Below are 15,406 nucleotides of genomic sequence, written 5' to 3' on the forward strand. Positions count from 1 at the left end.
TATTCCAGATAAATCATATAGATCTAACTAATTACTTTTCAAGATATGGAAGAATTTCCATATGAACATATTTACAACAAGGACAGGAATTCAATTTTGCCACAACCTGCACGGCTAGGGTTCAGGATCTGAAGAAGGGGCCGACGCACAAATGAAAATTCTATACAAAATGTATGAATTTAGAAGGCATTGGGGGCCAGGGGTGTCTCTTTTGTGACGAACACACACCGAAATTCTGACCGGTCTGCTTTTTATTCAGTTTTAGATACACATCTTGCCCTCGGTAAAGCACGGCAAACAGGCAGCAGACGGACCATCTCAAAGGTCAATAAAGATCAGCAAAGATCAGTAAACATTTACTTTGAGGCTAGCAGGTCCGGTAATTGCTTCGAGCCACCACTATCTCAACACAGCCCTGCTAAGTCCAAGGTCCATCGGCCTTCCGCATTCCTTGAAGCACTCTTAGGACAGTATTGGGAAAGCGGTGGCTTCCCGCACAATTCAACAAATATTTATGGAGCCCTACCATGTACTGGACTGGGGATATGGCAATGAACAAAAGAGACAAAAATGCCTGCCCTTGGACTGTCACAGTTTACCACAGTGTAGCCATCCTACCTTTGTCAATAACAGTTTTAGCATACGTGTTTCCCAATTTAACGTATAATTTATTACTTTAATAAGTTACATAAGTTCTATAGTATGGGCATATGAAAACTTATTCAGCCATTTATTTTTGACATTCAGTTTATTCTTTGTCTTGATTTTTATAATCAATGTTGCAATAAATACCCATATTACACATATCCAGGGTGATGGTGCCTTTATTTCTTCTGAAGGGTAGGTTTTAAAAAGTGGGATTGTTGACTCAAGGGATATAGATGTATAATTTTAAACTTTCAATAAATTCCTCAGATTACTTGTAATAAAAGGTTATAGCAGTTATATTTTTCTACCAACGTCTAACAGTACTGATTTCGCTACATCTTGCCAACACTGAAGTTTAAGTATGTACAGTGTTTGCCAACTCTGTGTTTCCTCCCAGACCTCACCCTAGGTGTGTCTTCATTTGGCCGGTCCTCCTAATTGGAATTCTTTATAATAAAACTAATTACAAATATAGCGAAAAAAAATTGCCAAGCTGATAGGCCAAAATAGTTTTGATATTACTGATTTAATTTGCATTCCTCTGGCTCTTCTCCTAGGGAGGGCTGAGCATCCTTACATATGCCTACTGCTCTTTGGGTTTCAAATTAATAATGATTGCTAATATTAGAGCCAGGTACTGAAATGTGCATCCCTCGTTGGTTCTTTATCACAACTCTCTCAGAGAGATAGCATCTGCTTCCCCGGCCCACTTTTCAGATGAGAAAACTGCTTCCAAGAAATTATGAGACCCCAGGTCACACAACAGGTGAAGTGGTAGAGTGTGGATTTTAACAAGTCTGACTGTAGGGCTTCTGGGTTGAACAACTACACAAACTGCTTCTGCTGCCAGGAACACTTTCAATGCATTCCACCCAGTCTGACTCCCTTCCTTCAAGTGGGAACAAGCTGATTAATCTAGCAAATACTTGAAGGTTCCCTGTACAGAAGACACTGTGATAGACATTATTTGGTGATCTGAAGATGCAAAGTCTTATTTAGAAACCAAAAAAAAACAAAAAAAAACCCATTATACTAGCATAAGCAACTATGGTGTGATCAGAAAATCTATCCAGTGTCAGGGAAGCCACCATACAAAATTCTACAGCTCTACACAATTTAATACTACTCAGAATAGTGTAGGGAATATTGCAAACAACGCCGGAATGAGAGTTAAAACTAATTTATTTTTGTAGAATAATGTAGGAAACAAATCACTTTAGAGACGACGCTACTCCTAAAGAAAAGTGGGACCAGCCCGGGTGAACAAATACTACCAAACAGACCCGTTCCTACCCACTAGTCCTCACTAACCGCTTCTCCATCACCCAGGTGTGCTCACCGGTCCTGGTACTATCCACCTGGGTGGTGCTGAAGCAGAAGCTTGCTCTCCGCTCTCGGAAACCATTCTCAATAGAGCCCTAATACCCCAGGTCTCTGCTTGCTTCCAAATCAGGATCTGTCAACTGACTCCTGCCTTGAAGTCTCTCTAATCATACTTAATATGCAAATGTGTCCGGCCAAAGGCTCTGCCGATAATCTTTTATGGAGGATCCCTCCTGGACATAGTCCACCAACTATGCCTTCCAGACATGTCAGTTGCCTTTTACAGGGTCAATAGCTCACCCATCAGGAACTATAAATATATGTGTGTGATTCATTACCGTGTCATTCGTAAGACAAGGATATGCACAATTAAAATATACACCGCCAGGTGTACCTCCTTGAGTATTGCTTATTTTCTTTCTCTTCATCTTTCCCCTTTTCTCGCTCACATTCCGAATCCTAGCTTGCAGTCCGCATTAGCAGGAACTGCGCCTTTCCTCGGCCATTTCCCCGACGCTTTGGAAAGACTCTTATTTCCTGAAATTTAAATCACTGGCTAGCGGGTTCCTGCCCTGCTCGCTTCCAGTCTCCCTTTCTCCTCTCAGCCTCCTCCTGTCTGCCTGGGACCCCATCCGCGAGCAATGGTGTCCACATCCCTGTGCTGACCGAGGAGGCATCCCCATTCGGAGGTCTCGCTTCTGGATGTCGTGTGGCTGAACCCCTTCCTCCCAACCCTCTCCATCGACCAAACCCCGCCGCTCTAGGAGGAGCCTAAATATCTCCTCTCCCCTAGCTGCAGGGGATTGTGGTGCGTAAACAGGATTAACTCTCTCGCCCCCAGCCACGCTGATCTACCGGGGGCCTGCAGGCTGGCGAGCCCACGGGTGCCCGGAGGGCGCAGCAGGGGAAATGGGCAGGCTCGGGGCCTCGCAGCTGTCCCTGCGGTGCGCTTCCTCGCCTAGTGGGGCGGGAGGCCACAGCCTCGGGAGCTGCTCCAGAGCCCGTGCGGACGGCCGCGACGGCGAGGGCTACTAGCGGCAGCCTTCCCTCCGCCTCCTCCCCCCTACTCGCGCTTCCTCTCCGCCCACCGCCCTCCAGCCGCCCGGTCACAGCCCGCGCTCTCCTCCGCCCCCCGGAGCCGCCGCGCCCGCCCTGCCGCCCTGTGCCCAGCCATGGGGGACCTGCCCGGCCTGGTGCGCCTCTCCATCGCGCTGCGCATCCAGCCCAACGATGGCCCGGTCTTCTACAAGGTGGACGGGCAGCGCTTCGGCCAGAACCGCACCATCAAGCTGCTCACCGGCTCCTCCTACAAGGTGGAGGTGAAGATTAAGCCCAGCACGCTGCAGGTCGAGTGAGTGCGGGAGCGCGCCAGGGATGCCCGGCCCCCTTGGGGTACGCGCGGAGGACCGAGGCCCCGGGACGCCTGAGCCTCCCGGGCCCCTCTTGGCTCGCGCCGCACCCAGGGGGACCCGGAGGTGGGGGGCAGAAGTCCTGGTTCCCTTGGTCCCTTCCTCTGCCTTACCCTTGCCTTTCCTCTCCCTCTACCCATTGCGGGGTGGGATGTTTAAAACAGCGACAGGAAGCCAGGGGTTCGGGGTTGGTTTTGTTTGTTTGTTTGTTTACCTGTACATTTCTCATCCCTTCTGTCCAGCCTCCGCGCGGACCCCAGGCGGCCGGGGCGGTGCAGATGGGTGCAGTTCGCCGCGGAGTTCACCTTCCGCAATCCCGGTCCTCCTCTCCCGTGTCCTGGCGACCCGCCCCGGCCTGCCCACGAGCTATAGGCTGAGGAAGGGAGTGTAAAGGCGGCGGTGGGGTGGTTATTGTGGCTCCCGGAGGACGCCCCCACTCCTCCATCTGCCCTTCGGTGGCTGCGGACGCCGGGCTGGGGGAGCAGCCACAGTCAGAGCGCAGCCTCCTGTGCTTGGCCTAAATTGCCGGTTTCCCGTGCCGGGTGTTTTTCTTTTTCTCCCGAGTTTTCTGTTCAGCCTGGTGATGGCGCCTGGGATTAGCAACATCCTTACAACAAAAGATGTGTGTGTGTGTGTGTTTTTTGTGTGTGTGTGTGTGTGTGTGTGTTTCGTTTACTCGTGGCAGGGATTATCTCTTCCCTGCTACCCCAGCTGATGCACCTAGTAGACCCCTGGCTGGGAGGTAGGGGGGGGGGGGGTGCTTTGAATCCACCAGAGACCTTTTCAGCGTAAGTGCCCATCTGCAGTCATTAATTCACTAAACTTGTATTGGCCTTCTAGGTGGCAGGCCCTAATTCAAGGACCTAAGACCTTGTTTTTTTTTAAAAAAAAAAAAAATATATATATATATATATATATATTTTATTGATTTTTTTACAGAGAGGAAGGGAGAGAGACAGAGAGTTAGAAACATTGATGAGAGAGAAACATTAATCAGCTGCCTCCTGCACACCCCTTACTGGGGATGTGCCTGCAACCAAGGTACATGCCCTTGACTGGAATCGAACCTGGGACCCTTCAGTCCGCAGGCCGATGCTCTATCCGCTGAGCCAAACCGGTTAGGGCAAGACCTTGTTTTTTTCTGGTGCTCCTGGTCCACCTATTTGTCAGCATCTTCTCCCCCGCCCCTCCCCCCCCCCATAGCTTCATGGACCCATTGTCCTCACATTTCCCAGTGTTATCTGTTCATCTCCATGAGATCCAGGCGTTTTCTTTCCCCTCTTTCCAAGCAACCTCTTCTCTCAAGTTATCTTTCTCTGTGCCATTTTCTTGAGGGTAGTTCTCTATTTTTCAAGCGAATCTACTAATGAATGTGTGTTGACAAAACTATTATTTTCTAGTTAGAATTTAATTTTATCAAGGGGATTTCAATGTCCTAACCCAGTGGTTCTTGAACTTGAGTGTAGGTCAGAATCACCTAGAGGTCTTGTTAAAACACAGAGGGCTGAGCCCCACCCTAGAGTGGGGGCTTAAGAATTTGCTTTTTAATAGGCTGTCAAGTGATCTGATATTGGTAGTTCAGGACTATTTGAGGGCCATTACCCTAACAAAGGAATGAGTGGCTTAAACAACAGTGAGAATGTCTGGGGTTGTAGCTGGCTTGAGGAAGAGTACCCCAACTCATGGGATCCGTGATTGGTGGAACAGAAAAATCATGAGAGAACTAGTTTAGTAGTTCTCAACCTTACCTACACATTAGAATCACCTAGTGAGTGTTAAAATAGATTTACTAGTGCCCAAACCAGACCAATTGAATTCTTCTCTGGGGTTTGGGATGGGGCTGGGTATGGGTAGGTTTTTAATAGTACCTGTTAAAAGAGACACTAAAGAGGAGGACCACTGCTAACTCTGACTTGGCCTGTACCAGTATTCTAGATGAGAATACTGTCCATCCAGAGAGATTATGTAGTTGGTCTAAGATTACATGACTGGTTAGTTGGAGAACTCAAGCCTCTGCCGGGGTCCAACCCCAGCAGGTCCAGGGGCCCCCAAAGGTGTGGACGGAGTTGGCGAAGAAGGAATGACATGGAGGCAGCATTCAGTTGATCAGCAGCCTAGCCAGGATCTCTAGCCAGGATCTCCAGCCAAGTTCTGGTCTGGATCTCCAGAGAAGTTCTGGTTAGGATCTCCAGCCAGGCTCTGTGTCCAGTTCTCCAGCCAAGTTCTGTCTAGGTTCTCCAGCCAGGTTCAGTCACCAGGTTCTAGTCAGGTTCTCTTGCCAATTTCTGTAGTCAGGTTCAGTCCAGGATCTTTTGCCATGTTCTCTCCAGCGAAGTTCTTCTGTCTGTAGGTTCTGTGTAGGTTCTGTCTTCTTGGCTCTCTTCTAAGTTCTGTCTCTTTCTGTCTTGTTACATCTGTATTTATACCAGTTGATTCAATCCTATCAATCTCTATTACAAAGGTTAGGGCGTTTCTTATCTCCATTCCAGGGAGTAAAGATTATGTAGCTTAAGCATGATTGTTTGTAGTTAAAGTGATTAATTACCCTCCTGGCACTTAATTGAGGGGTTTTATTCCCTCCCTAACTTCAGGGGAAAATCCCTACCTGGGGAAACAACCTTTCTCAGAGAGGAGACCTTGGTTAAAACACATAGTGCCAAGAAGGTGAGCAAACATTTTAAGAACAGTATGCCATATATGCCAGGTCCTTTGAAACAGCAAGGATGGACCGGCTCCCGGCAAGCCTCTTGATTTTCAGAACTTTCTAGAACACCATAATGTCTTCTTTAGCCACACCCTGTAGGTTTCCTGCCTAGAGGTGTGGTCAAGACCAAGAAAGGGTACGTAAGCTCATTCCTATCACATGTGCTCAACTCAAGTCCATTGCAGGAACATTTCCATTGGTGGTGTGGTCGTCCCACTGGAACTGAAGTCGAAAGAGCCTGATGGGGACAGAATTGTTTATATGGGCACATATGACACAGAAGGCGTGGCCCCAACCAAGAGTGGAGAACGACAACCCATCCAAATCACCATGCCGGTAAGGCCTGCTTGCGGGTGTAGGGGGTGGTGTTTGGGCAAATAGCAACTACAGAAAAGAAAACAATCACTATCGCCCCTTAAGAAAAGGTATAAAATGAAATATTTAAAATCATGGTTTCATATTAGAATCTATTTGTCCCTAATGTCCCAATATAATTAATTAAATAATCCATACTTTTCCAAAGGTCAGTTTCAAAGTAATTTTTTATATGGGAATAATGTTAAGGCCCTTTTTACATTTTCTAATCTATTCCATTGACCCGTCTATTCTTATGCCAGTACTGCATTGTTTTAAATATGTTGCTTTTATGATATGTGTTCATGTATTTTGTAACTGGCCACCTTACTAAATTTGCATACTAAAAATTTTCAGTTAATGATCTTGTGTTTTTCAGCTAGAAAAGCATAATCTACATATAAGTGCATCATTTTCTGATTTTTTTTCCCTCCACCGTATTGCATTGGCTGATGTTTTTAGAATAATTTTGCATGCCAGTGTTGGTAAAGGCTAGCCTTGTCTCCAGAGTTACATTGTTAGGTACAATGTTAGTTTCAAATAACTATTATGTTAAAGCATCCTTTTTCTAGTTCACTAAGAGGTATTTTTAAAATTGGGAGGTGTGTGAAATTCCATCTAATTTCTTTTCCTGTCTATGGAGATAGCTTATCTTCTTTGATATATTACTATAATATTACATAATACACTTTCAAATGCTAATATACCTTTATTTTCTAAAATAAGTCCTACTTTTAAACATCATGTATGATTCTTAATATATTGCTAAGTTCAATATGCTCACAGTTTATATCGAGTTTTTAGATTTTTATTTTATGAATTTTTTTATTTTCTTGGTTTGTCAACAAATAAATATATGACGATTTACTATATGTTAATATGGGAGAAGAGTGGTAAACAAAATATACATTCCTGGCTTTACAGAGTTTCTAATCTAGAGGAGCAAAACGTAATTATACATGATTATCAATAATAAAGCAAATTATTATTATTATATAAAGTGTAGTGAAAAAATAATGGTGCCTGTGAAGCACATACTAGGACTCTAATCCTAGTTTAAGGTTTTGAGGATGGCTTTCTTTTTTAAAAATATATTTTTTATTGATTTCAGAGAGGAAAGGAGAGGGAGAGAGAGATAGAAGGATCAATGAGGAGAGAGAATCATCTATCGGCTGCCTCCTGCACGCCCCTCCCTGGGGATCAAGCCCACAACCTGGGCATGTGCCCTTGACGGAATCAAACCCAGGACCCTTCAGTCCTCAGGCTCTATCCACTGAGCCAAACCAGGTAGGGTGAGGATGGCTTTCTTAAAGGAAGAACTAAAGAATGAATCAGAGTTCGAGGAAGAGGGAGCATGTGAGGGAAGAAGAGGGGCTTGGAATCCAGTGGGAATTAATAGATCACACTACACTAAAAGTCACAGGTGCTTTTTATACTGAATTTACTTGGTAATGAAGTAACATGGTGTTTTTATCAATATAATAAGTTTGTTCTGTGCTCCCAAGTCAATGGATTTCTGAATGACCTTATTAATAACTTGGTGAATTTCACATATCTCCAGTGGAGGTGGGTGGCATAGAGAATGCAGGGAAGTTCTCGGGATTCTAGACCAACTGGTGGTAAGATCACAGAAATTTGGGGGTTTTTTTGTTTGGTTTTTTTTTTAAATATATTTTATTGATTTTTTACAGAGAGGAAGGGAGAGGGATAGAGAGTTAGAAACATCGATGAAAGAGAAACATCGATCAGCTGTCTCTTGCACACCTCCTACTGGGGATGTGACCACAACCAAGGTACATGCCCTTGACCGGAATCGAACCTGGGACCGTTCAGTCTGCAGGCCGCTCTATCCACTGAGCCAAACCAGCTAGGGCAAGACCACAGAAATTGTTTTAAAAAGCTCTTCAGATTACTCATTTATTACTGGGGACAACAAATGCATCTTCTCTTCTTGGAATCTGATGGGCTCTCTTTCACATTAGTTGTGAAATTAAAATGTACCAAGGCTTGCAACTTTTAAGGACACTACAGCAAATATCCAGGTGTATAGTGGAATGTAAACTGTAGAATACAGTAGACGGGGTGGCTTAAATAACAAACATTTATTTCTCACAGATCTGGACGCTGGAAGTCTAAGATCAAGGTGCTAACAGATCTAGTGAGAGCACTCTTCCAGGTTTATAGAAGGCTGCTTTCTTGGTGTGTCCTCACATGAAGGAGGAGAGAGAGAGAGAGAGAGAGAGAGAGAGAGAGAGAGAGAGAGAGAGAGATCCTATTCATGGGAGCTCCACCCCCAGGACCTCTGAAAGGCCTCCAAATACATTTTTAATTTAGGCTTGAATATTGGATAAATTCAAACACTCAGTCCATAGCAGTGTTAAAGGATTCTACAGGTAACAATCTGTGTATGTTCTCACTGAAGGAGAAAAAAGAAACCACTGATGATCAACTTGTAGCTCTTTTCCTTATATGAGCAGTTTGGTACAGTGACGATAGTTCCTAGATAGGAATTAGGACACCTAGGTTCTTGGCCTGCTCCTATCGTTAGCTGGCTGCCTCGTCTAAACCAAGAGAAAGTCACTTCACCTCTCCGAATCTTAGTTCTTACCTTCATAACATGGAGATGTTAAAACCCATCACAAGACCAATGTGGAATGACATATGTGAAAGTGTTGCATAAAATAAAGAGCACTGCCCTGACTGGTTTGGCTCAGTGGATAGAGCGTCGACCTATGGACTGAAGGGTCCCAGGTTCGATTCTGGTCAAGGGCATGTACCTTGGTTGCGGGCACATCCCCAGTGGGGGGGTATGCAGGAGGCAGCTGATCGATGTTTCTCTCGCATCGATGTTTCTAACTCTCTATCCCTCTCCCTTCCTCTCTGTAAAAAAATCAATAAAATATATTTAAAAACTAAATAAATAAAGAATACTATACAAATGCACAGAATTACACCCGTGTATAAACTGCATCACCCAGGGAGCCTGCTTGGGTAAATTTTCCTTGGAAGGTACAGATGGTTGAGAGGGAGTAGAGAGTCTATGTAATTTCTTCTGTTCTTCAAGAAGAACGTCAGCTTTTAAAACTCCATCTGTTCTTAGCCAGAGGAGCAGAAATTCTGAGCTAGGTAGTGAGATGCCCAGAAAATAGAACTCCAGAAGAAAGAACAAGAAGGAAGAAGGTTAATGAGAAGTTAAAACAACTAAGGCATGGTAAGCACCAGTTAAGTTCACTACAACATGCCTGTGGGTGCAACATCAGTAAAGGAGAAACAAAATTGACTATGAAGCATCTCATGTGCCATTTACTGAGCTATGACTATTGCCGTCAGCAGATTTCTATTTTGCTCTATTGGGTTACTGAGACTTCCTTAGTTCTTAAGGTTATTCAGACATAAGTTTTTTCTTACCTGTTGTTATAATCAGTTTGTTTTTTTAAAACCAAGTTTTGTGTTTATTTTTTTTAAAAAAAAAGGCCTCAGCATTGTTTCTTCCACTTACCTAGCATGGTTTCAGGCTTCTTCTCTCAAAAGATCAGCTAGTGTTTGTAAAATATCTTGATAATTTAACTTAACTCAATTGCACTTAAAATGTGTAATGCCCTTTGCTGGTCAAGAATAATAAGTAATACCAAACCCTCTTCAAGTGAGTTGGTGATTTACAAAACAAAATTTCATTTTATTGTTGTTAGTAACCTATTGTACATAAACTTTTAATATTTTCATTAGCATATATGTATCCTTCATAGAATTTATAAAATCCCTAGGATTCGAGAAATACATGTTAATTTTTCAGGGATGATAAATCCATTTCACCATTTAAAATATTCTTTCTGATTATGAAAGTAACATATATTGCAAAAAATCTGAGTAGGAAAGATAGAAAAACCACTCAATTTTTTTTTACTTAGAATTACATTATTAATGTGTTTTTATTTTCCCCCATATATCTTATTTTATGGATTTGCGCTCATACTGTATATAAACTGTTTTTACCCATCTTTTTCCTGTTTGGCATTGTTCTAATCACTTTCTGACATCATTTACAACCCTATTTCATGGTTATACAGAGGGGGTAAAAGTAGGTTTACAGTTGTTTGTAAATAATACAAAAATAAACTGTTTCGCATGCTCACAACTGTAAATCTACTTTTGCCCCACCCTGTATAAATCCATCATATTCCACAATTTTCATAATATTTTCCTTTTATTAGATGCTTAGCTTCTGGTATTTAGAAATGTTTGCTAAGTTGACAAGTCAATAATATCTTTGTAATATATTGCTTAAATTAATAAGTATATTTGAATATCTTCAGATATTAGACATTTCTTCTTTTTAATGACCTGTGTTCCAGTTTTATACAAATGTTCACGTTTTTAGTGCTCTAAACATTATGATAATCTTATGAAAAATTACAGGTGGAGTTGCTGAACCCAAGTATATTCAGAACCTTTAATTTGATACAAATTACCTTTCCAAAGGCTATATAACTCAGTTCCCATTGGCAGTATTTAGAATAGCTGTTTCCTTGTAGCACACTAAAAAACAATATTTCTATTTCTAATCCACTTTGCGGAATAGTTTACATATAATAAATATAACCATCTTAAGCACACTGCTTAGTAAGTTTTGACAAACATATACATATACTTCTATAACCACCACCACAATCAAACATTTTCATCATCCCAAAAAGTTCCCTCTTGCACATTTTCATCAATCATCATCCCTTCCTCCCACCCCAGGCCCTGGGTAACCACAGATGTTCCCTGTCAGCTTACATAATATCCTACCACTATAGATTATATATATATAGTTTTATATAAATAGAATCATACAGTATGTATTCTTTGGGGTCTGGATTCTTTTGCTCAGCAAGTGTTTGAGGTCCAGATCCAGTCTTGTCACTGCCTGAGTCAATATGTTCCCTTTGTTGTTGAGTAAATGCCATTTGATAGATATGCCAAATATTGTCTGTCATCGGGTAAATGATCCCAGCCTGGGGCTATTATAGATGAAGCTGTTGTAGACTTGCATAGGTCTTTAAGCCATGACTCTCTAGACAGAGATACTTTATTTTTCTTACCTGGGAGTAGATTTATGGATCCTAGGTAGATCCTCCATTCTCTCAAGTCAAGCAAACTGCCCCAAGGAAAGCCAGATCTTGTTTGGGGAATCACATTAGCAGGATGAGGCCATCATGCAGGATATACTTCTGAGAGCATCTTGGAAAGCTATCTGGGAAGCACCTGACCACCCTTCTCCTGTCACAGCCACAAGCAGAAGACTCCTAGCTCTCACTGCCCTCCCCCTTTCTGTCTTCTGGCTCCTGACAAGTCTGAGAGTCCTGCCAAGTCAGTCCCTGTCCCCTCCCAGGACAAGGGAGGGTCAGCGGATAAAATAACGGCAGGCATCACGCTGTTTAATGCCAGATCCCCTAAATAGCTCCAGGAGGTGGTAGCTGGGTCAGGCTACCCCACAGGCCACTTGAGCACCTGCCCAGTGGCCTCTGGGGTGTTCTGTGCCCTCGTCTCAGCGACATGAGAATCATGGGCTTATGGTTCCGGAGAATTCTGTGCAGTGACTTGCAGGGCCTACCTTCTGAAGTAGAATGCAAACTTCTTTTCTTAATTTAAATTCTTTATTGTTTAAAGTATTACATATAGAATGCAAACTTCTTGAGATTAAGAATAATGCCTTATACAAGTTTTTTATATGTGCAAAGCACCTAGGAGGTACTCAAATATGGTTTTGATAAGGTATAATCAAAGCCTGAGGCATGGTCATGGATCTTGACTTCTAAACACTAGGTAGTAAGTAATATTTGAAAGTTAAAGGAGGGTCTTTAACTATCAAATGCTTCCAATCACATCGTTTTTCTTGGAATTAAAATTGATGATGGAAGGGCAGTTGTATCTTATGTTGTGCTTGTGTTATTTTGGACAGCTGTCTTTTGAAATAGAAACCAAAAAACAACCATTAGACATTATGCCCTCTTCTCTTCCCAATCCCCCTTTCTGTGGCAAATGCTAAAATTCTGAGATTGTCAGAGAGGTTTCCCAGAAATTAAATTTGGAACACAGATACATTTTGTGAAGGTAGTTTTACTGAAGACAATACGATAGCGCATGCCACCCATATGCTGGGATAAGATTTCATAGAGGAAAAAATGGTTTACCGACAGTTTTTCAGGAAAATATCTCCCATGATAAAGGAAGATAGTTCGCCAAAACCGGTTTGGCTCAGTGGATAGAGCGTCGGCCTGTGGACTGAAGGGTCCCAGGTTCGATTCCGGTCAAGGGCATGTACCTTGGTTTCGGGCACATCCCCAGTGGGGAGTGTGCAGGAGGCAGCTGATCGATGTTTCTCTCTCATCGATGTTTCTGACTCTCTGTCTCTCTCCTTTCCTCTCTGTGAAAACTCAATAAAATATATTAAAAAAAAAAAGGAAGATAGTTCATTAAAGGTCTAAGCTTTGCTGACCCACAGAGCCTTGGTTGCTTATCCTGGGTGATGGAAGACCTTACTCACGTTAGCTCTTGCCTCTTGCTCAGGGAAGAATGGGGTTTTTATGGGGCGTGTTTCTCTTCCCTCAGTTCACTGACATTGGGACCTTCGAGACGGTGTGGCAAGTCAAGTTCTACAATTACCACAAGCGAGATCACTGCCAGTGGGGCAGCCCCTTCTCGGTCATTGAGTATGAGTGCAAGCCCAACGAGACGCGCAGCCTCATGTGGGTGAACAAGGAGTCCTTCCTCTGAAGATGGTTCTTGCTGATGTTGCTGGACAATCGCTTCCGAAATCTATTCTTAGATAACCCAGCACAAGCCTTCACCAAGGCACACCACACCGTTGCTGTTTCCCGTCGGTGCCAATGACCTACTGGCCCCGATTATTTGGAAAGTGTAATTCCCCTCTGATGCAATGTCCCCGACAAAGGAGCGCGATGTACCCGCCCGAGAAGATCCCTTCTGTGTTCTGTGCCGGCTCCCTGCAGCCAATTGTTCTCGGCCGTGCCGTTGGCCGCTCGCGCGGACCTCCGTGGCATTGGCAGGCGAGTCCCATATTTCACGGTTCCACGGAGTGACCCTGGTGTTTTGTTTCTAAGTTGAGTGATCCCCCCTTCTTTGTTAGCCTTTACCTAAAAAATAACAATGTGTGTGGGTTCTTTCCCAAGTGTAACATGGTAACGTGTAACTTGCAATGTTGTGCAACTCTCAAAGCAGGCTTTGTGAACATGTGACGCAAACAGCAGGGAATGGGACTCAAGTGGGCTTCCCGTGCACAGCTCAGCTTTTTCAGGGAAGGGAGATGACAAAATAAAAGGAGAGCTATTGAACGAGTATTCATAGTGTGTTTATGATCATAATGTGTTTAAACAGTTTCAGGTACCTAAATTGTGCTGTGACGGAGTGGCGATGGGGAAAGGCAGGGTGTGGACCACTGTTAAACAAGGCGACGGCAGTTACAGGGTCATCTCGTTGGCCAGCTGCCCTAGTGTCCAGACGTGCATATTGACGCCATTCCCACCCTCTCCTCCACTTGAACTTTGTAAAACTGTGTATGGAACTGTAATCAACTTTTGATATTTCTTAATAAAGGTGTTGAAAATCATACTCGGGCTTACCTTCTTAATTTGGGCAATACCTATTCGTCAGGTGGACGTCAGCTCCAGGCCAGCGCCAGCCCAGGTCTCCGTCTGCACTGCAGGGGAGAGGGGTAGACCTGGACTAGAAGGAGCATACATACTCAAAGGTCAACTCTGACCATTCCACCGGCATGCTCCAGCCAGGCCTCACTGGGCTAATGTAGGCTCGGGCACTTGGTGGGCAATCAAAAAGTGCTTGTCCCTGTCCTGTCTCCATTCCGCCTTCCGTGGTGACCACCCCGTCATCAGCAGGCTCCGTGGCTGAGCAGCTTGAGGGGTGGGGCTGTGATAGTACGTGCCCACCAGGGTGGACACCTCCTTGCCTGCTCCCAGGGCTCTACAGGTTACTTGGCACAAAGCCCACCCTCCATGAAGGTTGAGGATGAATCCCTAGGAAGGAAAAAAAAACATCCTTTTGAAAAGTAACAGACTTCCCTGGCCGGTGTGCTCACTGGTTAGAGCATCAGCCTGCACACCTAAGGGCCTGGGGTTCAATTCCCGGTCAAGGGCATGTATCCGGGTGCAGGTTTGATCTCCATCCTGTCAGGCTGCCTGCGGGAAGCAACCAATCAGTGTGTTTTTCTCACATAAATGTTTCTTTCTCTCTCTCTCCCCATCTCCCCCTCCCTTCCACTGTCTAAAAATCAATGGAAAAAATATCCTGGGGTGAGGATTTAAAAAAGAAAAGTAACATATTACTTTGCAACAGTATTCACCTGGGAAGCACAAATCCTACTGTGTTAGAAAAAATTAGTTGGGGGTTTGGTTTTTTGCTACCTGTAAACCCTTCGTGTAAGAATATGCAAGGTTAATAGGAGTATTAGAAAGAGTCCGTTTATAGCAGAACTGAATTTGGAGGGCTGGCACCAAAACCCTTTCCACCTTTGTCACCTGCCTGCAATGAGGCTGTGCTGCCAGCAGGGCACAGCACTGCCTTGGATTTGGGCTAGTCTTGAATTGGTTTAGGAGAGCAGTACGTTTCTCAGTCTGCTTGTTTTTCGAAAATAATAGTTATTACAACTGCTGATAAATATAAGCATTAGCCCATTCCTAATTACTGTGATTTTTTATTGATTTTGGAGAGGAAGAGAGAGGGACAGAGAGATAGAAACATTGATGAGTGAGAAACGTTGGTCGGCTCCCTCCTGCACAACCCTAACTGGGGATTGAGTCCACAACCCAGGCGTGTGCCCTGACCAGGAATCGAACCGGTGACCTCTTGGTGCATGGGTCGATGCTCAACTACTGAACCACACTGCCTGGCCTAATTACTGTGATTGTAAAAGCCAACACTCAATTATTTACACAGACACTGAGGTATT

General features: G+C 44.0%; 1 protein-coding gene across 1 annotated transcript; it reads left to right on the top strand.

The window, feature by feature from the left end:
• Window positions 1-2,441: 2,441 nt before the first annotated feature.
• Window positions 2,442-14,052, top strand: CNRIP1 (cannabinoid receptor interacting protein 1). Its single transcript, XM_059659591.1, has 3 exons — window positions 2,442-3,322; window positions 6,270-6,420; window positions 13,033-14,052. Exons 1-3 carry the CDS (start codon window positions 3,144-3,146, stop codon window positions 13,195-13,197), a joined length of 495 nt encoding a protein of 164 aa, XP_059515574.1. The 5' UTR covers window positions 2,442-3,143; the 3' UTR covers window positions 13,198-14,052.
• Window positions 14,053-15,406: the final 1,354 nt, after the last annotated feature.

The sequence above is a fragment of the Myotis daubentonii genome, chromosome 12 (genome assembly GCF_963259705.1).
Source record: "Myotis daubentonii chromosome 12, mMyoDau2.1, whole genome shotgun sequence".
NCBI lineage: Eukaryota > Metazoa > Chordata > Mammalia > Chiroptera > Vespertilionidae > Myotis > Myotis daubentonii.

Bases quoted from the DNA above. Each gene is read 5' to 3' on its own strand.
- CNRIP1 (XM_059659591.1), top strand. From the start codon at position 3,144: ATGGGGGACCTGCCCGGCCTGGTGCGCCTCTCCATCGCGCTGCGCATC. The intron at 3,323-6,269 runs GTGAGTGCGGGA...AGTCCATTGCAG, and splicing joins CCCAGCACGCTGCAGGTCGA to GAACATTTCCATTGGTGGTG. The intron at 6,421-13,032 runs GTAAGGCCTGCT...CTCTTCCCTCAG, and splicing joins CCATCCAAATCACCATGCCG to TTCACTGACATTGGGACCTT.